General features: G+C 38.5%; 1 protein-coding gene across 2 annotated transcripts; it reads left to right on the plus strand.

Moving 5' to 3' along the window:
• Positions 1–1,875: 1,875 nt before the first annotated feature.
• Positions 1,876–22,824, plus strand: LOC138700845 (zinc finger protein 605-like). 2 transcript variants are annotated; one of them, XM_069827200.1, is made up of 13 exons: positions 1,876–2,536; positions 3,494–3,693; positions 8,368–8,781; positions 9,913–10,143; positions 11,482–11,658; positions 14,059–14,191; positions 17,550–18,097; positions 18,171–18,348; positions 19,118–19,294; positions 19,661–19,827; positions 20,094–20,191; positions 20,265–20,429; positions 20,821–22,824. In XM_069827200.1, the coding sequence occupies exons 2-13, from the start codon at positions 3,520–3,522 to the stop codon at positions 20,885–20,887; spliced, it is 2,529 nt and encodes an 842-aa protein (XP_069683301.1). In that variant the 5' UTR covers positions 1,876–2,536; positions 3,494–3,519; the 3' UTR covers positions 20,888–22,824. The 2 variants fall into 2 exon arrangements, with proteins under 2 accessions (XP_069683301.1, XP_069683302.1); XM_069827201.1 differs by lacking the exon at positions 1,876–2,536 and adding an exon at positions 2,581–2,701.
• Positions 22,825–23,973: the final 1,149 nt, after the last annotated feature.

Consider the following 23,973-nt stretch of genomic DNA (forward strand, 5'->3'; position numbering starts at 1 on the left):
CTTAGACATTAATGGAGACTACTTTAAACAATTAATGACATAGTGTAAAATAAATATTTTGGTATTTATTGATTTCCTTATTCATTTTATAATCTTTTTACTACTATAGACTTCAATGAAACACCCTGTAACTGCTCAATTATTTATAAAAAAAGTTTCAATAAAAGTTTTTTTGTATTAATAATAATAATAATAATAATAATAATAATAATAATAATAATAATAGTTTATTTATTTATACTGGCAGAGTTAAGGCCACAGGGCCTTCTCTTACACTTTATCAGGTCACAAAGTATACAAGCAGAGAAATTTAGCAAAAAGTTAAAGAACAGAATACTAACATATTACAAAAAATAATAGCATAACAAAATCGATACTAAACAATATGAAAATAATACCACAGTCTAGTATATACAGTCACGAAGCTCAATACGTAGGGAATATGCATCATAGATAGTTGCTAACCACTAGGATCGCTACTATCGCTTCATCACATACAATGTGAACCAGTACCGGCACAGTCTATTGTTCCTAGTACCTTCATCAACTCAAGGTATGTGACTGTCACTGTATACACAAGACTGTGATAATTCCATAATAGAAAAAAGAAAGTAAAATACAGATCTGAAGATTGGAATATAATGAGAGCAACTCAGTACAGACAGTTAACACAACAAATGGAATGTAATAAAATAATAAAAAAAAATACGAAATTTAAATAAAATCCACAATAAAATGGGAATGATAATAAATTCATCTGATCAAAAGAAAAAGATATATATATATATATATATATATATATATATATATATATATATATATATATATATTTCGGCCTGGGTAGCGCAGTTGGTATAGCGCTGGCCTTCTCTGCTCAAGGTTGCGGGTTCGATTCCAGACCAGGTCGATGGCATTTAAGTGTGCTCATGTCAGTAGATTTAATGGCATGTAAAAAAACTCCTGCGGGACAAAATTCTGGCACACCGGCGACACTGATATCTCGGCAGTTGCGAGCGTTGTTAAATAAACCATAATTTATTTATATACAGGGCATATCAAAAGTCCGGTAACACTTTCAACACACAGGATGTGCTGGAGTAAGGGACAGATGTTTCATGACATGGCCACCAAGGTCACCCGATATGACTGTATGCGATTTTTTTCTATGGGGTTATTTAAAGGACCGTGTTTTTGTACCGCCTTTGCCACGTGATTTAGAGGAACTAAAAACCAGAATTCGAGAAGCTGATGCCACAGTCACAGAGGATATGTTGAAAAGGGTATGGGAAGAGTTTGATTATCGTTTGGACATCTGCCAAGTCACTCGTGGTTCACACATTGAATGATTCCTGGTGGCGACCAATCTGGTCGAGGTTTTTCTGTGGTTTTCCTCGACCTCGACTGAATATACCGGTAAGTAATTTTCAGTTAAATAAAGGAATTGCCAGATTGGATCCCGATTGCCACGAAATTATAGTACAACAGCAACAAACATTCCCTATAGTAATCACAGCCGTGATATGACCTAGGAGTTAAAACGACTAGAATAGATAATATAATGGTCAATGTTACTTGTGTCCCGCCCACTATAGAGACATAGGCCAATTATACACATATTTAGCATAACTTGTTGCTTCTTTGACAGGTTAGGTTTGGTTCGTTTAGGTTTTTGTTATAGCCTACCTTGCATATACGATTATAGCGCAACATTGGCAGTGATAAAAGTGAAATATTTGTTCAGTGGGCGTTGGATACTCTACATTCGTGGCAATCGGGATCCAATCTGGCAATTCCTTTATTTAACTGAAAATTACCTACCGCTATATTAAGTCGAGGTCGAGGAAAACCACTGAAAAACCTCGACCAGATTGGTCGCCACCAGGAATCAAACCTGAGAATTCTCGAATGCGAATTGTGTTGCTTTATGATAGTTAGGCATAATAATTATAGAGGTAATCTGTTTACTAGAAGCAATATAAAGATAAGAGCAATTTCAATACTAGCATCACCAGCTAATCGATTTTACATAGTTTTATGAAAGATGCACGCGGACACGTGAAAATGTATACCTAAAGCATTTGTGTAACTAAGTTACATATATATTGATATTAATCATTCCTTTTCCTATTTCGTGTTTTGTTTTCTTCTATAATATTATCTTCATACTGTAAGCGTAAGATTAATACATTTTGATGAAGCCCATGTTTGCTAATCCGTAATCACATGCATGTATGTTCCTGCGGGCTTCGCTCATCTCTAGATTTCTAGAGTCTACAATATGGGACATGAGCTATGTCGGACTTCACAATATCATATTAAACATCAGCCCCTCTTCAAAAATATTATAGTACAGTAGTACACGTTTAATCTTCTTTTTATCATCAAAATTACACAAACTCTATTTTCGTTTGTCGATAGTTCCTCACATCCTCGATCAGAGAATCCAGGCAGCACAGAAATCAGAATGTTAATGGACAACAGGGAATTATGTTGTGTGACGTCATTACTATCATGGCCGATCTCGCCAGCTAGCAAGGTACGTGACGTCATAATACGAAAATATTAATTACTTTCATGGAACTAATATACGGGATAAATAATAATTTAAAATATGTTACTTCATACTCTGCTTCCCATTTAATTTCGATTTGAATGTCTGCGTTATCGTAACGCGCGAGTTGGCTAGAGATTCTTTGGGATGGTAGGTATAGACTCTCTCTCGACGACCTATTAGTGAAAAGAATGGCAATATTAGGGGGAGGGGCGCATGATAGCACCAAGTTGATGAAGCGCCCGTATGCAATTTAAATGTTATTAATGAGATGCTATGATGCTTAGAAACTAAAATATATAAATATTTACAGTAAAATTTAATATTCATGTTACACAATGTTTTTTCTTCTTCAATTTTTGTTGTTTCGTTCTGATATTATTTGCACTTTAACCAAGATTCCCCTTATACTCACGCATGTTCAACAAGTCAACACGACAGCTCACAATTATGGTACATTAAATCTGAGTTTTGAAAATCACATAACCTCCCTACACAGTATGCGAATACTTTACTTACCAAAACTGTCCGTACTTTGGGGTTATCGTTTTTATGTTACAAAGCAGTACAGGGAAAGAACCAGTTTTGTCTACTTTTCATCAAAAATGAGTTAATGCGTGTTGTGTGTAGTAGTATTTCATGTACTTTAATCCTATGCGTGAAACACTGATAGTGTGAACAGTCCAGGTGCTATGACAGATTTTGTATTTGACATACTAGGAAAGAATGTGGTGAAGACATTTTAAACTGCTCTCCTGAACAATTTGCTGAAGTGGACTGAGTTCGTTCTTTTCCTGTACTTACACTTCAGTTATTTTACCTGTATACATGTTTTACAATTTTATTTGCAATTTACATTCTACACATTACTTCTTCAAAGCAGAGAATGGCACACTTCTTTCTGTACTGTCATAGCACACATTTGAACGCTTCTGGTTGCAGGACAGCGTATGTAGTGACACCCTGAAATGGAGAAAGTGGACAGGGATTTATCTGTGGCATCAATAGGCACAGAGGAGAGAAGTGAAGCAAAGAAGGAGGAATGTCTAGACAGATCCATGGTGATCTACGTGCAGCAGGAGCAACCAGCCACTGCGAGCAACAACTCCTCAGAGCAACAACTTGTAACACTTGTGCCACAAGTAGGGTGCAGCAAAATGTTTTTGAAAATGATACCTAAGCATGCTTGGAATAAAGGCTTTTTATTTCCTTTCTCCCTTAATTACCTTTACTTCTTCTTTTTCTTCATTAGCCTCTTACGTCACTAAGCTTCGGGGCACCTCGTTTTGTCCATTTCAGCCACTTCTCTCGATCTTGGCTCATTCTCTTCATCTCCATCTTAGTTTTCCCACGCTTCATTAATAATCTTTACCAGAGAAAATAATAGCTAGGCATGATGTGAAAGTAAGGAAAACAAGAACCACTTGCACTTTTTGTTATGCTCCGTTGTTCATTTAAAAATCCTCTAGCATCGGTGAATGGGTGATGGCAAGAAGAGTCCAAGGATTCACCAGGGATTACCTGACATTTGCTTTATGGTTGAGGAAGACTTGGGTGAAAAATCAAGTTATCAGTAGAAGCAGAATGCCTAGTACTGCCTGGTGGCCTTACTTTCCATTATGGCAACTGGTAACTTTTATTGCCACGCACTATGCCTGTCATTCTCTGTACGCTTGCCCTCCAAGAACATTTTAAAACAAATAAACGTGATCAACTACTGTAAATGCTGCATTAGTAAATGGAGAGAAATGAAAATTCTCGAAAGATTGAGAATTCTCCAGCTTCTTATTAATAAAAGTGAGCAGACTTCTTGAGAAATTCTCCAAGTCGGAGTGCGCGTCAGTAACGCGGAGAAAACTCACAGTTTCTTGTAAATAAAGTGAAACAATTTTTCAGACTTGGGAGAATATTCTTCAGAAATGTGAAGTCACTTGATTTATAGACTCAAAATGCAAGAGTTAAGTCCTGATTGCTTGATATGGCAACATTTACTAATATTGATCAACATATGAAGGCACAGTAGCCTATATAATTTTTTTTACGTGGTTATTTAACGATGCTGTATAAACTATTAGGTTATTTAGTGTCGATGGGATTGGTGATAGCGAGATGATATTTGGCGAGATGAGGCCGAAAATTCGCCACAAATTACCTGACATTTGCCTTACAGTTGTGGAAAACTTCGGAAAAAGCTCAACCAGATAATCAGCCCAAGAGGAGATCGAACCCGCGCCCGAGCACAACACCAGATTGGCAGGCAAGCGCCTTAGCCATCTGTGGCTTGCAGAGAGTCTTTTCTAGAAAATTGTCAGTCCCTTTATAGACTATATTTGAAACAGAAAATTTGACAGATCATTTCCTGGAACTAGAGGAGGAGATCTAAAATGGACAAAAAATGAAATTTTTTTAGATATCTGTAGTTTGGGGTAGCAATTTGGACCGAGGTGCAATCAAATCCTCTTTGTGAGAACAGGAGGGCACTATCTTGGATGTCCAACTCCACAGCTAACTGCCTCTATGAAATAAAATGGCGCCTGCTTTGTTGAGTCCGTAAATTACAAAATCGAATATTACGTGCTTAAATTAATTTTGAATGATTTTAATTATGTATGTATGTTACTTATGGGTACACCTTAATGAAAATTTGTCATTTATGGTCAAAAAATCACATTTTTAGTTTCTAGCATTAAAAATTGTGTGTGGTCTAAGGAAGCTCTGGGACAATTTTCATGAATTTATGCCCCTCCAATTCCCTATTTCGGTGGCCATTTTTAAAAGGCATATGCATGTGTTTATATTAATTTAAAGCATTTCAAAGTCATTTTTCTCTGCTTTTGTTTTTGCACATTTTGCTCTGCTAAAAATATATTTTTCCTACAAAATTTGTACTGCAGGAATGTTTTTTTTTTGTGAAACTTCTTTAATAGGCCTAACCCATGTATGTAACAAAACATCAGATTTCTCTTTAAATCTCACAGTTTTATATATTATTTTTTTGCCCATTGTGCAACTCAAACCAAGAAATGGATTCGGAACAACTCAAAATCTGTGCTTCAGTGGCTGGCCATGATAATATCTTTGAAAAATATTGGAGTGCAAGAGGTCAAATGACTTTATTGTCAAACGCCTGGCATTAGAAAACAACAACAACATATATTATTTTTTATTTGCAGGAGTTGCTGATTCTTTTAGCTGTTTTTACAGTTGACAATATGAAATACACGTTTTTGGGGAAGGGAATAAAAGAAATTAAGACTTTGCATAGTAAGTTTTGTTTTAGGGGTGTTTGAAAGTTATAAAAATGGAATTTTAAGTAAAAGTGTTAACATTTGTTGGATTAAATTCTTAAGCAAAATTAGATGAAATTTGGCATACACGCTATTTATAAGGAGTATAATAACTGTACAAAATTTCAGACTTATATCTTTATTTATTTAGAAAATTGAAATTTCACCTTAGTGCACCCTTAAGTAATAACCAGCACGTTAATTAAGGCTATAATAATTAATGAGAGTATAAAATAATATCTTGTGTTCTGAACAAAATAGGATTTGTAACTTCTTCTTCCATTACATGTAGAAGCATCTTTTCTCACTTTCTTAATAATACCAGCTTATTTCCAGTTTTATGTGGATCTGTCATTTTTAGCCATGTTTCATATTCACTGAATATTTGTTTAATTGAGAGTTAGTGACAGGGGTCTCAAATCCTTTTTCATATTTCTGAATTCTTTAAATGATGAAATTTTTTTTGGTATTTCCGATAGGAACGATTTTTGAAATATGACAGAATTGTAATTTATCATGTCAACAAATGTAGACAAATTGTTGTCACTCCAAATCACTATCGAGAACTGTCATTACGAGTTCAACAACAACAACAACAACAACAACTCTTAATAGTCGGCAAGAGTTCAGTAGTGTGAGGATTCTTCAAAATCACGAAAAATTCTCTACTTACTTTAATAATAAGAAATGTGGAGTTCTCTCAAACAAAGGAGTCTACTCAAATTGTCAAGAGTCAAACGACAGAGAATTTTCTCCATTCTATTAAAACCACTCTATATAGGTGTCAACGGAATACAGCTGGAAGATGTATTATTTAGATTACGGTTTTTTATGTTTTTATGAGCTCATTAAACCTTTTGAGATGTTTTATTAAAATACATAGGCCTACTTTTATTTTGAAACTGAACATACTCAAGTGTCGAGATCATTTCAGTTTTATATTGTTGCAGAATTTTTTTCTTTTAGAAAAATGTTTCTTGTAGTAACATTTCTGAAGGCAGAAAAAATACTTTGCATATCACAAGAAGTCATCTTACTTGATCAAAGTTGCTTGCCCAAGAAAGAAAGATGAGAGTGAAGCTTTTATTTATTCATTGTCACCACCACTGCCACCTCTGCCACCGCCACCACTAGCATCACCACTGCTGCCACCACTGCTACCACCACCACCGCTACCATTAACACCACCACCAGATCCTTTCTCGTTTTTGGCATAGTGGTCAATGTTATAGTTTCAATCAATCATGTGGATTATGCACTGTGATTTGTCACTGGTCTAAAGGAACTCAATACCAAGCAGGAATCGTGATACTTCCTTCTGACTAGTACTGTTTTTTCTGTGGCACTGATCTCTGAAGAACTAGGCAGTTGATTCAACTCTTCAGGAGGTTCTAGCTCATCCACTGAGGTTCATTCGTCCAAAACTGCAAGTCTGACACAACATCTGGTGCATCTTCTTCCACACTGTAATTGAAAAATAATATTCGTGTCAGCTGGGTAAATAATAATAATAATAATAATAATAATAATAATAATAATAATAATAATAGTAATAATAATAATAATAATAATAATAATTCGACGGAATTGTTACCTGTTGATGCCTCGACACCTACTAGAGGTACTGTGACAGTTTTCCCTAGGACCCAGACTGAAGCCAATGATCCACTGAACGAAAATCGAGATGTAGTCATAATCACTGCGTAGCTGCTCCGTAAACCTGATCAGATAGGTGTTTGGTCCTTCCTCAAGATGGAAGACCCGAAAAGTTATATTAGCATCATTGTTTACAAAAAGAAAACTTTAAATTGAAGAGCAGTCATAAATAAATAACGCTGCACTGCGACTTGATGTGGTTCGACTCTGGACTGAATGCTGATTGAAGGTGTTAATATGCAGTAGGAACGTTTCAGATAATTCTGGAAAGGTGTCGAAGCTAAGTATCATATCTGGAAGTTCTTACAGAGGAGAATGTCTTGCATGCTGACTGAGGTGATGTGCTGCAGCAATACTTGCCTGTACACAGTTCATGGCCACACAAATTCATATTTTGAGACCCTAACACATTAATTTAATTGATTTTTCTTTGCGGGGCATTTGCAGATGCAGATCACTGACTTAATCCACTAAATTTTTCAGTTCTGAGGGTAATTTGTTATATAAGATTGTGTCCATCTGTATCAGTAGCTGCTTTACTAAAGTTCATTCATTTGTAGTTTTCTCTGCCCAAGGATAAGTCCTTTACTGCAAACCCAGCTTTCTCCAATCTTCCCTATTTTCTGTCTTTCTCTGAGTCTCTGCATATGATCCATATATCTTAATGTTATGTATCATCTGATATCTTCTCCTGCTCCGAACTTCTCTCCCGTTCACCATTCCTTGCAGCGTGTCCTTCAGTAGGCAGTTTCTTCTTAGCCAGGAACCCAGTTCCTTTCCCTGTCCTGATCAGTTTCAGCATGATTATTTCTAGTGCTATAGCCATGTGTAGCATGTTTTGACTGTGGACACTGTTAACTCTGTATGTGGCAGAGCTTCCCCGACACGCTGCCTGCACTTGGAGAGGACATGGCGGGGTTGCTAGGCAACGCCGGTGATGACGCACTGCTCTCTCAGCAGCGGGAGGGGGATGGCCAGATCCTGTATGTGACCTACACACTAGACGACGTGTGTGCTAACCCCAACATTCCAGCAAACGAGCCATCCTCACGGGTGGTGCTGCACGTGGCAGAAGATGGCAGCACCATCATGCTCCCTGAGGTGGGGGGATTCGACATCATCGGGGCCAGTGAGGCCGGGCTCATGCCACAGCTGACTGTCAACAGCGTCTACTCTCTCGTGACAAGCGGCAGCTTCGCTGAGGACTCGCTTGCCCCGGCAGCCGATGACGAGAAGCCCAAGCTGCGGCCATTTGTGGAGATAAACAACCGGAGGCGAACTGAACAGGTTACAAAGGAAACAGAATTACAGAAAATAGCCATGCTTGTGGTAGAGAATGCTGAACATTTTGTGTATGCTAGTTTGAAAAAAATAGCCAATTTTTGTTACTACTTCATTTCGGAGAGGAGAGGTGCCAACTTTTCAAGTGAATTATTAGTAATCTCGGTGCCCCTTCCCCCTTCTAGCAAAGCCAGTTGTAAGACATACAGTACTATACATGGGCCCTAATCACACGTTACCTGTTACTTTTGCTTTGTGGCATGTAGCAGCTGTTTTTCTAAAATTTCTTGTTGAAGCAAACTTCTCATTGTGATGTAATACTGAAGTGATTTCAGTGTTGATGTGCTTAATGTAGGCCTGAATTCTGTCTGATTTTTTTCTCACAACACTGAAGAGACTTTCTGTATAAGAGTCATTGTGAGGTACACCTAGTAGGCCTACTACAAAAATGTTTTATACTCTCTTTGATTTCTAAAATCTGCAATTTTGGCTCTATTGCATCTATTCTAGATTCATTATTTATAATGTATTAGGAAAAATACCGCATTGGTAAACTGCAAATTCCTCTTCAAGTCTTTGATGTTCACTTTCATGAACCAAATTTGGAAATGTTTGAATAAAATATTCAAGAGATGAATATGATTTTTTTTTTCTGTGTGAAATATTTACAACTTCTGCATGATTAAGAAATTCAGTCTCAATTCAATTTTTCTTTGCACATTTTTTCTCTTATTTTCTGAAGATACATATTGTTTTCCGTCATAATTTTCATTTTCCCTAATAATTTTCCCTTTGGCTGTAATGCTGTAATATCCGGGGAAATCCGTAATAATTACGACAAATTCGTAATAGTTGGCACCTCTGTAATTGTGTTAATAAGGAAGCTATATTACAGAAATCGAAAAAAAAAATGCTTGTAAAAGTGCTGTTTCATTCAATTACAGATACAAGTAAGCCTAAACTTATATTGGAGAGTGTTGAAAGCATTCTTATAACATTTTGTGTATGTCAGTCTGGAAGAAATAGGACATTTTATTATTTCATTTCCGAAAGTATAAAAAAATGAATAGGTATTGCTGTGTGAATGATACAAAACGAAGTTTACTCGACTTCCATGACGCAGCCATGTGTGTGCAGGTTATTGGCAGTGAGCTCCACATTGAAGAGAAGCTCGAGGTGCTGGACGCCATGCTGACACCTGCTCCAGAGCGCTCCCGTAAGAAGAAAGAATCCGGCACAGAGGATTCAGAGGGCAGCTACATGTGCGACCTGTGTGACACAGCCTTCCCCCGCGCCACGCAGTTCTACGGACATCTGCACTCGCACAGCGGCGAGCGCAAGTGGGAGTGCAGCGCCTGTCCTGACAAGGTGCGGCCTGCAGTTAAATGTCCCATATTTCACATTTTCCCCTTCCATTAATATTTCTGTAATGACCACTGAACCGGGCTTATAACGAGACAAGAGAGATGTTTTCCAGGAAATAATTGAAAACCCCAAGTCACCCAGTCCACTAACATTCCCAAGGAAAAGTGAAGTCTTTAGATTCCCTCCTTAGAGTCACTGAGCTTGTATTATCATTGAATTCGAGAATCCAAAACAAAATAAGTGCTTGTCTCCTATTCCAGCTTTGCTCATTCTTTCGAATCTACTGGAAGTGTTTTCAGTGTTGCCATGTCTATTTTTATATATGTAAATTGATGTTTTAAATGGCTTTCAACAATCAATTTGCTGTCTACTTAATTTCTTCTCTTTTTTTTCAGCTTCATGTGTTTTTCATCGTACAAAACAATATCAATTGACAGAAAGTGAAATCTTATACCAGAAAATAGAGAAAAGTTATTTCTGTTGTACTGTAACCAGTGTTGAGTCCAGCTAGGCCTAATGTAAGAACTTTTAGAACTTTTTTTGTTCTTTTCGAACGAACACAATTGTAAAAAATTCAGTTATCCTAGTTCTTGCAGTCAGACAAGGATTTGATGATTCTTCATTTTCTACATACACTTTTAACACTTATACATCAGTGATTATCTTTCCAACTTCATTACTGTGTTAATATTTAGGAATTTACCTCGTGACTAGTTTCGAAGTGGTGTTCTTCATTGTCCAAAGCCTAGTGGAAGAGGAAACCAGAAGATAGTGCAGGATCTCCATTAGGCTTTGGATTTTTATTTTTATTTTAGTAGGTTATTTTACGACGCTGTATCAACATCTTAGTATTTAGAGTCTGAATGAGATGAAGGTGATAATGCCGGTGAAATGAGTCCGGGGTCCAGCACCGAAAGTTACCCAGCATTTGCTCATATTGGGTTGAGGGAAAACCCCAGGAAAAACCTCAACCAGGTAACTTGCCCTGACCGAGAATTGAATCCGGACCACCTGGTTTCAAGGCCAGACGCGCTGTTACTCCACAGGTGTGGACTAGGCTTTGGACAATGAAGAACAAGACTTCGAAACTAGTCACCAGGTAAATTCCTAAATATTAACATAGCAAAGAAGTTGGAAAGTTAATCAGTGATTTGATGATGCTCACAAGCTGTTTCATTATGCACATGTATGTATTTCATTTGGTAGCATATTACAGACAAAACTGTGACCCTCTAAAGGCTTATGTAAACCTGCTCCAAATGGTTAGGAATGAAGATATTTTAGCATTGAAATATTTATTTCATATTGTGCTGTCTGTAATTACGACCCTCTGTTTCGCAGGTGGTGTTCTCAAGCCAGTCTCAGCTGAGACGGCATGAGAAGGAGTCGCACCTGAACCTGCGCCCACACATATGCAAGATTTGTGCTGCACGGTTTGACCGTGTGTCACAGCTCAGCTATCACCAACGTCGCATCCATGCTGGTGAACGCGCGCATGCTTGCCAGATCTGCCACAAGGTACGTTATCACTCTGATCGTGGAAAAATATTCCAGACTGAAGGCGAAGCAGCAGCAGCAGCAGGAGTAGTGCAGTAGCAGCAGTAGTAGTAGTAGCAGTAGTAGTAGTAGTAGTAGTAATTATTATTATTATTATTATTATTATTATTATTATTATTATTATTATTATTATTAGCAGATTTTTTTAGTGTGCAGTCATACACAATTTGTGCAGTAATAAAACAAAATTTGTGCAGTAATAGAAGTTAAAAGACAACAACAGATACCAAGTAAAACCAATAGCCTTGTATTCATGGAAATTGGCATTGTATAAGTTACACACAGTTACAGTAAACAGAAAAGTACAAGTAATGTAAACAATTGTAGCATAATTGTGCAAAATTGATGTAAGAAATTAACTCATAACAGCCAACAGTATCTTAGAATGTCTTTTTTTCTTTGTTTTTGTCTCCTTGACGTTTCTCGGCAAGCTGAATATGCCAGTGAAGTAATCTTGTTGTGACAGCTTCGGACGATCGCGGGTATGTTGTTCACATTTCCAAAGCCAGAACGGTACTGCTTCCCAAGGATTCCATTCAGCCAGAGATGGCATGTTATAGTGAACATAGAAACAAAGTTCTCACTCATTCTGGCACGTTTCTGCTCTTCAAGCCCACAAGTTGCTCCACATCAGCACTCACAAGGATACAAGCAAAAAGAGTTGCTAGATTTTTGTAATTCGCTGAAGAGGCAAAATATTTCACTTCTTCTGCAAGTGTTTTGCAGCGGAGAATGTCTATATTTGGCAAATCCTTATGATCTCGATACTCAAGGTCTATTTCTGATAGATCGAGATCACTGCCAATGGTGTTAAATACAGCCTTTATATCTGCATCCTTGGACAGATCGCAAAACGGCTTCACAGTGTCAATCATCCTTGCATCTAGATTGAAATGCCCACTTAAGAAATTGTGAGATCCTCCATGAATATGGCGGTTAAGTCCCTGTTATCAGTAACATAGAGATGGTATCCCAGTGTCTACAGATACATTGGCTGGGTTAATAGCTGAAGGCTCATTAGAGGAGGGGGCATTTCAGGCTGCATCATGGACCTTACTCATAGGGATGGTGGGAGCAGGGACGTCGCTAGGGAGGTGCGAAAGAAAAAAATCGGAGCACTCCTTTCTGCACCCCAAAGGACAATTTATTTTAAGAAGAACAAAAACAAACAAACAAACAAACAGTTTCTTGGATGTGAAAAAATTACGTCCCTTAGTGTATCGTTATGGATGTGATAAGCAACAATAATGATAATAATAATAATAATAATAATAATAATAATAATAATAATAATAATAATAATAATAACAACAACAACAATAACAATAATAATAATAATAATAATAATAATAATAATAATAATAATACATAGTATAGTCCGACCATTGGTTCTGTGCCCCCGTAAGATATGCGAACTGAACCTTAATTCCTTCTCAGCCTCGGCAATTCATTCTATCTCTCTCTCTTTCTCTCCCCACTACTCACAATTTTGAGCCTTCTTGCGGGACAGTTTATTTGCACTTGCAGTCCAGTGTTGTCAACTCAACATGAATACTGTAGCACGGAGTGGTGAAAGAAATATTATTACGCAAGTAATAGCATTTTGCATAAATCAATCAGCGTCATTAGACCTACTTAAATTAAATTATGAATAAGTAATAATTAACCTTACAGTATTATAAGCAATATTCAAGAGACACACACTGTTTGACGGAAGTTTGGCAACATCCCTATTCGGCAAGGTTCTGGCCTGCTGTTTGACGTAGTGGGAGAGAAATGGGTGGAATGGAGTGAGTAGAGGCGTTAACTTTTCCAAGAACGACGACAGCGCTGTAGGGGCACAGATCCGATGGTACGACAATAATATTAATAAACACATGTATAGTATGCGCGCAAGTGCATGAGAGAACATTTTGGTTATTTTATGTACCACATTTTTACAGCTCACACCCCATTTTTAAATCTCGCACCCCATCCGCACCCCCCTTGCTCTGATCCTGGCGACGTCACTGGTGGGAGGCAGCTCTGATATTCTGAATGGAATGAACATTTTTTAATACTCTGATTCTGCTCAACAAATTGGCAACTTTTATTCAAAACATTCTTGTGAGGTCTTGAGAAGTTACAGCTTGTTAGAAAATAATACTAAACCTTGTGGCATCACATCCAAATCTGCTCGACAGCAGAGCAGAATGGAGTTGCATGTCGTTGAACCTCCAAGCCAAGTCATACTAGGAAATGGAAATGTGTTGGTTTGATGCAGTCACTGGATGCTTTTTTTTTCTCGTTCCTGCAGAGATTCCTTTTCTCTTCCCTCCCGTCACTTGCTGCCAATGAACATTTTCTCTTGTCTGTTCACAGGCCTTTTTCAAGCGCTCTGACCTGAAGACTCATCTCAACATCCACCTGGGCATCAACAAGTGCATCTGTGAGACGTGTGGCAAGAAGTTCAACCATGTGTCCAACCTCATCCGCCACACACGCATGCACTCTGGTGGGTCACAGTTCATATCTTCATGACAGCACTGGCATTGTCATGATTTGAACCTGTACTTCAGTTAGCAGAGGCTAATTAGAATTCGAACTAAAATGGTATACAGTAAAACTTCATTAAGATGCTTTCGAGGGAAAGAACGCGTCTTATCCAGGAAAATGTCTCAGATGGGAATTCCTTCCTGATGTCACGCCACTTCTGCAACTAAATATGGAGCAAGATAGCGTTCTAAGGTTTGCAACGGCAACAAAACTGTTACAGAGTCTTTAAATGTACAACATATCTTATTGTACTGTACACTACAGTATATCAATATAAGTTTCTTAATGCTCAGAGACAACTTATGGCAGTGTAAATGAAAAGATAACTTTGTAAGCCACCTGTCAAAAATTCAGTTGTCATAAATATATTTACAATAATGCACTTTCATATTCGTATAAAACGAATAGGTATCTGTACTTTCCTTCAAACCTCCGTCCTGAGAGGAAATTTCAAGATCCAGACAGTGAACACAGGCAAGTGCAACAAAATTCCTTGCACGAGCGCATTAACCAGGCAAGAGTGATGAAACGTGAATGTGTTACCCAGGAATCCCCTTTAAGCGGGAATTCTTACACAGGCTCATTGCAGTAGGTCAAGGGATGGAGAAGATGAGAATATTACGCGGGAAAACACGTTGGGGAGGAGGTTACCATTGCATACAAACATACTTAAAAAATTTGATAGCCCTTCTTTGAGACGGTCGTGCCTGAATTTCTATAGAAATTTACATTGATTTAGTTTTCTGTTCTGTCATCTTCATGATTATCATGCTTACCTCACGACACAAAGTCATGGTTCGAACCCATTGAATTAACTCTGTGTAAAAAAAAAAAAAAAACAAATAAATGCGTTATATAATTTTTTATTCTATGATCCTCAATAACGGGGAAGGTGCATACTCTAATAAAAACCTGTATGATATAATAAAATATTATATTGTATTTTAAAGGTGTACTGAACAAAAAAATTCTTTTGTAGACAACATCGATTTGAAAATCGAAACTTAAAATATCAACTGGTTCTCGATTTACAAAGTGAAAGAATTTTGTCCACCACTGCTGCTGACGTCACACTGCCTCATCCATAGCTTGCGTTGCGTAAGTTTGCAACTGCTATAACACTTTGTTATCAGTGATGCCTCACCCTCTTCATTATTGTGGTGCATTATTATTAGAAGGAATTTTCCATGCTATCGTGTGTTGGGATGTGATAACAATAGAAATGTGTTTCTCCAAAAAAATAAAAGTTTCCAGTTCTACACAAGAACTGAGTATACAGATTTCATTCCCACGTCGAATGCAGTAATAGTGGAATTCACTTCCGTGACGAAGACTTAAATCAACCAAGTGATAATGCTGATCACCTGAGCATATGAAGTGTTGCACTACTGAAACTGATGGAAGTGTACAGTTATAACCCCTGCAGTGATTCCAATTCGTTTACTAAACTGAAACTGAAAATGTCTTTCAAGGGATGAAACATTTGCAGTGTTTACTTGCTCTTCCTTTTCATGTGTGGTGCACTATTAGAAGTAAGGGTGCGCGTCTAAATGTAAGAAGCCATTCCTATTATTGGTCATTCTCAACAAATAAGAGTACGCTGTTGTTGTGGGTGAAATTTATTACATTTAACTTCTTTCTACATTTGCACAAACTTTAAAAATACTACTTTTCACTAACTGCCACTTTTACAAATTTGTAAGACAGTTCTTTTTTCCATCTGTCCATCCTGCATGGATTACAAAAAAGAAAAACAATTATGAAATTGCTTTAGTTGAAGAAAATTTGTGCTTGGCTGACGGGCAGTATGATTCTCCCGCTTTTTCGGCAAAATTGTTACATCACACTGTAATAAATTAAAGTACTTCAAAAATACTGTACTTGAAAACACTACACAGGTGTATGGAAAGAACCTTGTGAAGAACTGTTAAAATCAACTATGCAAAAGATTACGTGTAAAATTGTTTTTATCTGGTAGGCATACAGGGTAAGAGCCATGATAAAAAATAAAGTTCCCAATATCCATCATGAATTTGATGTTTGTCATCTCGAAAAATTATTAATGAAAAAGGCAAAGGCTCCGACATACTTATACTCATGTGTGGTGGTCCATTGCTACACGTGAATAAAGTGAATTATTGACAGAAAAATTCACTTCTATGTAACTTACCTACATTCATGGGAAGACAGCAGAAAATTTACATCATGTGCTCACGATGATTATAGTCAAGAAGAGGCTGCTGTAGAAAACGGACTGAATCTAACTGCAACGATTATATTACATTAGCAGGAATTTCAAGCGCACTGGGAGACAGTTTAGAATGCCATGACAATGGAAGAAAGAGTGCATTTTAGTTTCGAGGGTATTGACCACAATTCGCATGAAAGAGAAGCATTAGGTGGTTTGGAGTGATTGGGTGTATAAAATAAAATATAGTAAGAAATCCGTAAAATGGAGACAACTGCTACATGCTGCTGTAACTGCAGAATAAGTAAAACTGCAGGAGGACAAGCAGGTTCATTAAGCAAGAAAGAAGCAGATAGGCATTGGACATGAATTACAGCAGGTGTAACGTGACAAGGCTGGAGGCACAGCAGTGTGATGTCACATGTTGCTTGGAAACTGTTAGCCGTAGAAAAGTTTAGTTTTGCGCCATTCTGTATAATCAAATGCATGTTTCTTAGAATATAATTCTTATCCCAGAATTTGAGTTTTAGTTCAGTGCCCTTTTAATTGTAGCCCATGTAAGATTGCATTGTTGGCTGCAGAGAAACTGTTCACTATTTTTTTAATGTCCGAAACTAAAGTGATGCTTAATGAAGGATTCAGGAAGGGGTATCCGGTAATCTTCCAATTGTGGATTTATTAAAGGCTAAGATTTTCAAAAAAAGAGGAAGATTGCTTCCTGCTACAAGACTGCACAGTCTGATAAGAAAAATGTTATGAGGATAATGCTGGTTGACATGTCCCAAGTGAAGTGTGATGAGGGCGAGTGTGCAACTTGTAAGCAAAAGTTGGGAATAGCTGTGATGTCATACCAGTAAAGTGTCACTAGAATTTTACAATTTTTATCACATCTCATTTGCATTTCTATAAGTTTAGTTTTCGAATGCATTCTGAGGTTACATAATTTTCCCCACTACTTTCAATGGGAAAAAAAATTCATTGGTGAATTGTTCATGAATCATGAGAAAAGGTTAAATTTAGTGTGCATCACTCCATTCTCAATGACATCACAGTGAAGATGAATCCCATTGGTGTGTATGATACAATAGGCAAGTGAAGCATATTTTACATAGCAGCTGTATGTTGGCAGGAATCAAGCCGTATCCCTGCACCGTGTGCGGTCGGCGCTTCAGCCAGCTGAATGCCCTGCACCAGCACAAGACCTCGCACCAGACCAGCAAGGACGTGGCGTGCACCATCTGTCGCAAGATGTTCAAGTCCCACATGGTGATGCGCAAGCACATGCGCCAGCTGCACCGCGAGAGTGAAGTCAGCACCGCACCCCGCACACGGATCGCAGGCGGCCAGAGCCGACGCTTCTACTGCAAAGTATGTGGCGAGAGCTTCGAGTTCGCCGCCCTGCTGCGCCAACATGAGCGCCAGCACGAGAAGGAAAATGGCTTCCACTGCAGCTGCTGCGGCCAGGACCTGCAGACCGTGGAGATGCTCAAGGGCCACGCATGCCAGACCCCCGAGGAACGCCTGCAGCGCCAAGCGGAGGACGCTGCTGAGGCCGAGAGGGTCGCCCTCAGTTCGCAGCTGGAGTCCCTGCTGCAGGAGCACGACGAGCCGCCTGCCGGCGTCATGGGCGAGATCATCATCTACGTCACGCAGGAAGGTCAGGACGAGCCTACGCAGGTGGGTACAGGGTGAGCCCACGCAGTTCTGTGTTCTGCGCTGTGAATCATTCTTATCCTCGAGATGTTTGCAGGTTCGCATCAAGTCAACGGTGGACCCACTGCTGGGGTCCTCGGATGAGCCCAAGTCGCTGCTGATAATGCCTCAGCAGCAGCAGCAGGAAGCCCCCTCCAAGATGACGCTGCTGGAGGAGGCTGAGGGCAGTTGCCTAGACTTGGCCGCGTCTGTGTCGTCCCCACTCTTTGCACCAGGTGGGTGCGCTTCAACAATAATAGTTTTAGCCTTTAGTAATACTCATTAGCACTTTTTCCAAGTTGTCATGTCTCGGCCGTGAGAGACAGAAATTGATCACGGTCAAGAAGGTGTTAAGAAGATAATGATAGTAGCTCTATTTAACTGTAGTTTAGTGATAATAAACGATACACGATAGGAAAAATGGGAGTGTCAAGATGAAGTTCAGGTTTTACCATGAAGGTTCAATGTGACATTGAATGAGAGATAGGGCCTTCTTGCTATCAACTCTTAGACATTTGCTATGGCCAATCGCAATTTAGGGCACTTCTGCTATCAAAATCATAATGATTTACAATGGCCGACCACAGAAGGGGTGATACGGGAGCTGAGAATGTTTGAAGTACTGGTAACTTAAACATAACGGTTAGTATGTCTGAATGTGAAACGAGTGGGTCAAGGTCAGTGGTCGTTCTGGAACTAGATGGAGAGATTCTCTCTGAGCTGGAGCAAGCCTTTGGGTTGACCATATAGAAGAAGAAGATGATGATAATAATATCTGTCATTTCGTTTCCCGCAATTCCTACATGAGCAGGGATCCATTGTATCACAATTTGTTGTAGTCTTGGTTTTAGAAGCTTAATCTGTGGTCTTAAATCATGTATTGTAGGGGTTGTAGTTGGAGATGGCATCAGTTAGTACGACGACTTCTGTTTGATATGCTTTTTATTACTGTAATTTCGCCATCAGCAAAAGAAAAAGTTTCAACCTACAATCTGCTGTCCACAGCTGCTGAGGTGCTGGGGGATCCAGGCCACAACTTGGACAAGGTGAGCAAGACGGAAGATGCAGAGGCCGAGGTGCCTATTACGCCACCAGACAGCGTTAAGAAGCCAGTGCGGCTGTACCAGTGTCCAGAGTGCCCCAAGACGTTCGTCAAGAACAGCAACTTCAAGCAGCACCTTGGTCAGTCTGATCTTAACAGATAGCATGAAGTACTATATGATAAAAATTACACAGTTCATGACAAAGAACAGAAGAAAAGTAAACAGAAGTAGAAGTTCCCTAAGGGCAGAGGGTTGAGTTCATAAATTCACTTTTACTTGGGTAATGTTGCTTTAAAAGTAGTTCTTTTTTTTTTACATTTTTCTTAAAAGAATTAACTTCTAAATTAACTAATGATATGGACAAATTTCTTGTGAATTAATATGGCCTATGTGGGAAATGCTGCTGAATGTAACTCTGAGTTTGTGATATACATAAACATAGGACAGTAGAATTGCTAGAAAGGGTCTGCTCCTCCAAACTATTCACTCTTGGCTGGTGTTGCAGGCATCCATTTCATTGACCAGCAGCGCTACCACTGCCAGACGTGTGGTCAGTCCTTTGCCTGGAAGTCCACGCTCAACAAGCACATGCTCAGCCACACTGCTGGGCCGCTGCCTCGCTACAGGTGTGACCTGTGCACCAAGGAGTATGCGGCCGCCACCCAGGTGCAGGTGTGTTTTGTTTTACATACTATTTACCTATCTGAAGGTGCTGATTAGGCTGGCTATTCCAACTACCCCATACTGCATTGTATAATAATGTTATTGTTATTAAGATAATAATTCTATATATATTTCATATTTGCATTTTTCTATGTTAAACATAAGAATTGGACATGTTCTTTACTCTAGCTGTAAGAATATTATGAAACGAACAAATCTATCTAAAAAGTATGGAAAAAATTGGTTGAAGAGCTCAGCATTAGCTGTTGTTGCAGGAGCACATAAAGCGGGACCACTACAAACAGCGCCCGCACGCCTGCTGCATGTGCAGCAAGACATTCTACAAGAAGTACGATCTCAAAATCCATCTCAGGTGGGTGTGCCCCATGCGTTTCAGTTGTTTATGTGTTAGGAACATTGTCTTGTACATGTTCTGCTTGCTGCAGGACCCACACCAAGGAGCGGCCATACATCTGCGGCACGTGTGGTAAGAGTTTCTACCACCTGTCCCACATCATCAGGCACGAGCGCATTCACTCGGGCCAGCGGCCGTACCGCTGCTCTGACTGCGGCCGGCAGTTCAACCAGTCCAGCTCACTCAAGAGTCACAGGTGAGCAACTATGAAACTGTAGCAGAAGACGAAAATTTGCATAAGTTATGCTGATGGTTTAATTGCAAGTGGAAACATTTACAAATATGTGGTTCCAAGGCAAAATGCGATGTCATTTCTTGCAGTTTTTCACGAGCGAGCATTTAAAGTTTGAACGACTGTATAAAACCATAATAATAAAGAGATATACACGTCATCTTTTGCCACAATGAAGATACCTACCATCAGGGTACACAACATATTGCAAAATCTCATTTTCTCCAAAAATTGACATCACCTTTTGCCTTCTGAATCATAGAATTGTAGAAATTAAAGCTTTGTTTGAAAAATTGAAAGTTCTCTCACACACTTTCAATATAGGCCTAAAGAATGAGTGACTTCTATATTGCAGGCAGCGTCAGAATCAGTGCATACCAAAGACGGAACCAGTGCAGTCTGGTGGAGCCCTGTCGTACTGACATTAGCGTGTGTGGCTGCTGGACCTCAGGCTGTGATACTTGGTGTGTGCCATGCAACATAACACGGAATACATCGCAGTGATGACCTTCTGCCTACACACGCCTTTCGAAACACGTGGGAGGAGTTTTTCACAAAAAATGTTAAGTTTTGTTTTCCTGATATTTACTGCAAGTCTCTCCAGGCAATGGGGAGCATTCTCACGCAAGCTGCCGCATATAAGGATCAAACTGGAGGCCACAAACCACGATTCAATGCAATCACTAAAGACTTTATTAACTTGCGATCATCGACTAGTTGATGTATGCAATATGCAACATTACTTTGGTCTGGTTGTACACCTTATGCGGGTTTCTGTGCTTCAGTAAAAAAACCGAGACGAAAACATACTTAAATTCATTTTCGGCACATGTATTGAGACCATTATGCTGTAAACAGTTTTATATAACAATTCATTGTTCTCCCTATACAACTACATGCTGAAGGCAGTCTTTGACTATGTATGGGCTAAAATAGCAAGTTGCATACTGAGGGACATTTCCTCAATTCCCGTGATGATTTAAAGAACAGGGAAGTAGAAATGAGGCTCATATGTTATAATGTGACGACACTTTTACATAGAACTCTTTAAGGCGAGAATCACATGCTAGATAAGCATTGTAATTATGAAGTTAAGGGATGCGACACGCACGTCGTGTGGAACTACAACACAAAGCTTTAACTTTAACTGTGTTGTGTTCAATAGCAAGAAAGCATACACATGTCATCACTGAACCATCAGTAACAATTAACTTAACCTAAGAACCTGTACTGTGATAGAACAAAACAACACTTGTGAGATTTCAATGAAATTACGTCTCTGATACCAAAAACATTTCTGGCATGCCGTTCATGTGCATGCCAACTTTGGGATGAATTGATTTTATATTGAATTTTTTGCGAAGTACTATGCAAAAAGTGAGCAGTTCATGAAAGCTCAGACTACTTTTTTATTCATAATCATTCAGCCTACATTTATTTCTGTACTCGGTACATGATCCCGAATAACAGTGTAGGTAAAAAGATGGTTCTTAGCAGTTTGTTCTACAGGGTTGCTTCCGATCTCTGATCACGAATTTGAATGACGTCATGTGCGTCAGGTACCACACCGACAGCTGAATTGCGGCAAGAGGTGACAGACCAGTAATGAGCGATTTCATAATCAGAGTGCACGGTGTATCACAGTAGCAATGCCCAAGAAAATCGAGTCTTTTGGGAGAGGTACATAACAACTCTTTCTGATGCCAAGTACAGTTACGTGAAAATCATAGGAGCCTGCAAAAAAAACGTGGTTTAGTTATTTCCAAGAAAGACATCTTGTGTGTACCTAGTAAGACTGGCAAAGCTCGGATGGGATTAATCTTTCTTGGAAATAACGAAACCTCGTTTATTGTAGGCTTCTTTTATTTTCATTTAACTGTACTTGGGATCGGAATGAGTTATGTACCCCTCCAAAAAACGCTCGATTTTCTTGGGAATTTCTGCTGTGAGTCGGAATGCATTCTGACTATGAGATCACTCACTACTGGTCTGTCACCTCGTGCCACAGTTCAGCTGTCATGTGTCGTCATTCAAATTCATTATCAGAGATCGGAAACAACCCTGTACAAAGTGAAAAGGAACCTGCCTCTGAGGCAAGCTGAAAAGAGAGAGAATTTTTAATTTCAGTCAATACTTATGGGATGCTGCGAATGCGTGAACAGTGTCTGTGGACTTACTCATTTAAGAGAATTTGTGTTTAAAATGAAAGATGTGAACAATTTCATTACATTAATCCTGTGGTGTACATAGTGTGATCACAAGTGACATGAATTGAACTTGCTGAACTCGGGACACATTTAAATACTTGCATCATTGTTACCAGTGAGTTTGAATGAATTAAAAAGAAATGATTTTGTTACTTCTGAAGTTCTGTGTCAAAATTCAACATATCTATAAGGAAAATTTCGTTTGTTACATATAAGTGTCGCCAAGGAAAGGCATTGTAGTTTTAGGTAATTTATTATTATTTATTTTCACTTGTACACAATGCCTATATATACAAATTCATATTTCTTTGCACACTTAAATGTAGCATTTCATTTCTGTACGATAAACGAACTATAATCAAATACCTTACTATAATAATAGCGGACAGCATTGACGCGAGTGCAAAATGTTGCGGAACTGACATCTGGCAGAGAGGTGTGGTATTACGACCACAAATACAAATATTAACATAGTGGGAATCTGACTATTGTTTAAAATGTGAGGTACTAATGTGGAATAATATATGAGACACTTAAGAAATGTTGAGTAGTATTTAATGTAACATTATTTTATATCAAACCTGCATATTATGAGAAATATTGCATACTTTATTATTTTCCGTAATTAATTGTTACACATTTTTATTAGCTTTAGTGAGACAAAATTAATTCTGACATTAAGACTGAATTTACAATAACACTTTATATATGCATTGCTGACTGCTGCAAAGATAAAATTGGTAGTAATCTAATGCTTGCAATAAGTAGTAAACCATGTGGACAACAATAAAACTTAATTTGATAAAACCTTAAAACTTCCAATACATTTTCACTTCTATTCATTTATTAGGCCTAAATAAAAAGGCTAATTTTTATTGTTCTATCAACACAGAGACGAAGGCATTGGCCTACTAAAGAATGTTCTTGACTCACGTTTTATGATCCCTCGGAAACCTCAAAATCTGTGCTTCAGTGGCTGGCCATGATAATATCTTGAAAAATATTGGAGTGCAAGAGGTCAAATGACTTTATTGTCAAACGCCTGGCATTAGAAAACAACAACAACAACATGATCCCTCGGAAATCGAGAGTACGATTTGGAGCAATTTGTAATGCTGTAATTGTCACAATTATAAACAGCACATATACACCCTGACATTTTAACACAGCACTAATTAATGAAACTATCCATCTTCAATCTTGCGTATACTACTTTTAACACTTAAATATAAATGATTGATTAAACGGCAAACTTACTAATGTTAAATTATATAACCACATATCAGCTGTTTCGGTGTCAC

Source organism: Periplaneta americana, chromosome 6, assembly GCF_040183065.1.
Source record: "Periplaneta americana isolate PAMFEO1 chromosome 6, P.americana_PAMFEO1_priV1, whole genome shotgun sequence".
Lineage (NCBI taxonomy): Eukaryota > Metazoa > Arthropoda > Insecta > Blattodea > Blattidae > Periplaneta > Periplaneta americana.

Excerpts from the sequence above, each read along its gene's own strand:
- LOC138700845 (XM_069827200.1), top strand. The coding sequence starts at position 3,520 with ATGGAGAAAGTGGACAGGGATTTATCTGTGGCATCAATAGGCACAGAG. Across the intron at positions 8,782-9,912 it reads ACCGGAGGCGAACTGAACAG|GTTATTGGCAGTGAGCTCCA; the intron begins GTTACAAAGGAA and ends ATGTGTGTGCAG. Across the intron at positions 14,192-17,549 it reads CCACACACGCATGCACTCTG|GAATCAAGCCGTATCCCTGC; the intron begins GTGGGTCACAGT and ends GTATGTTGGCAG.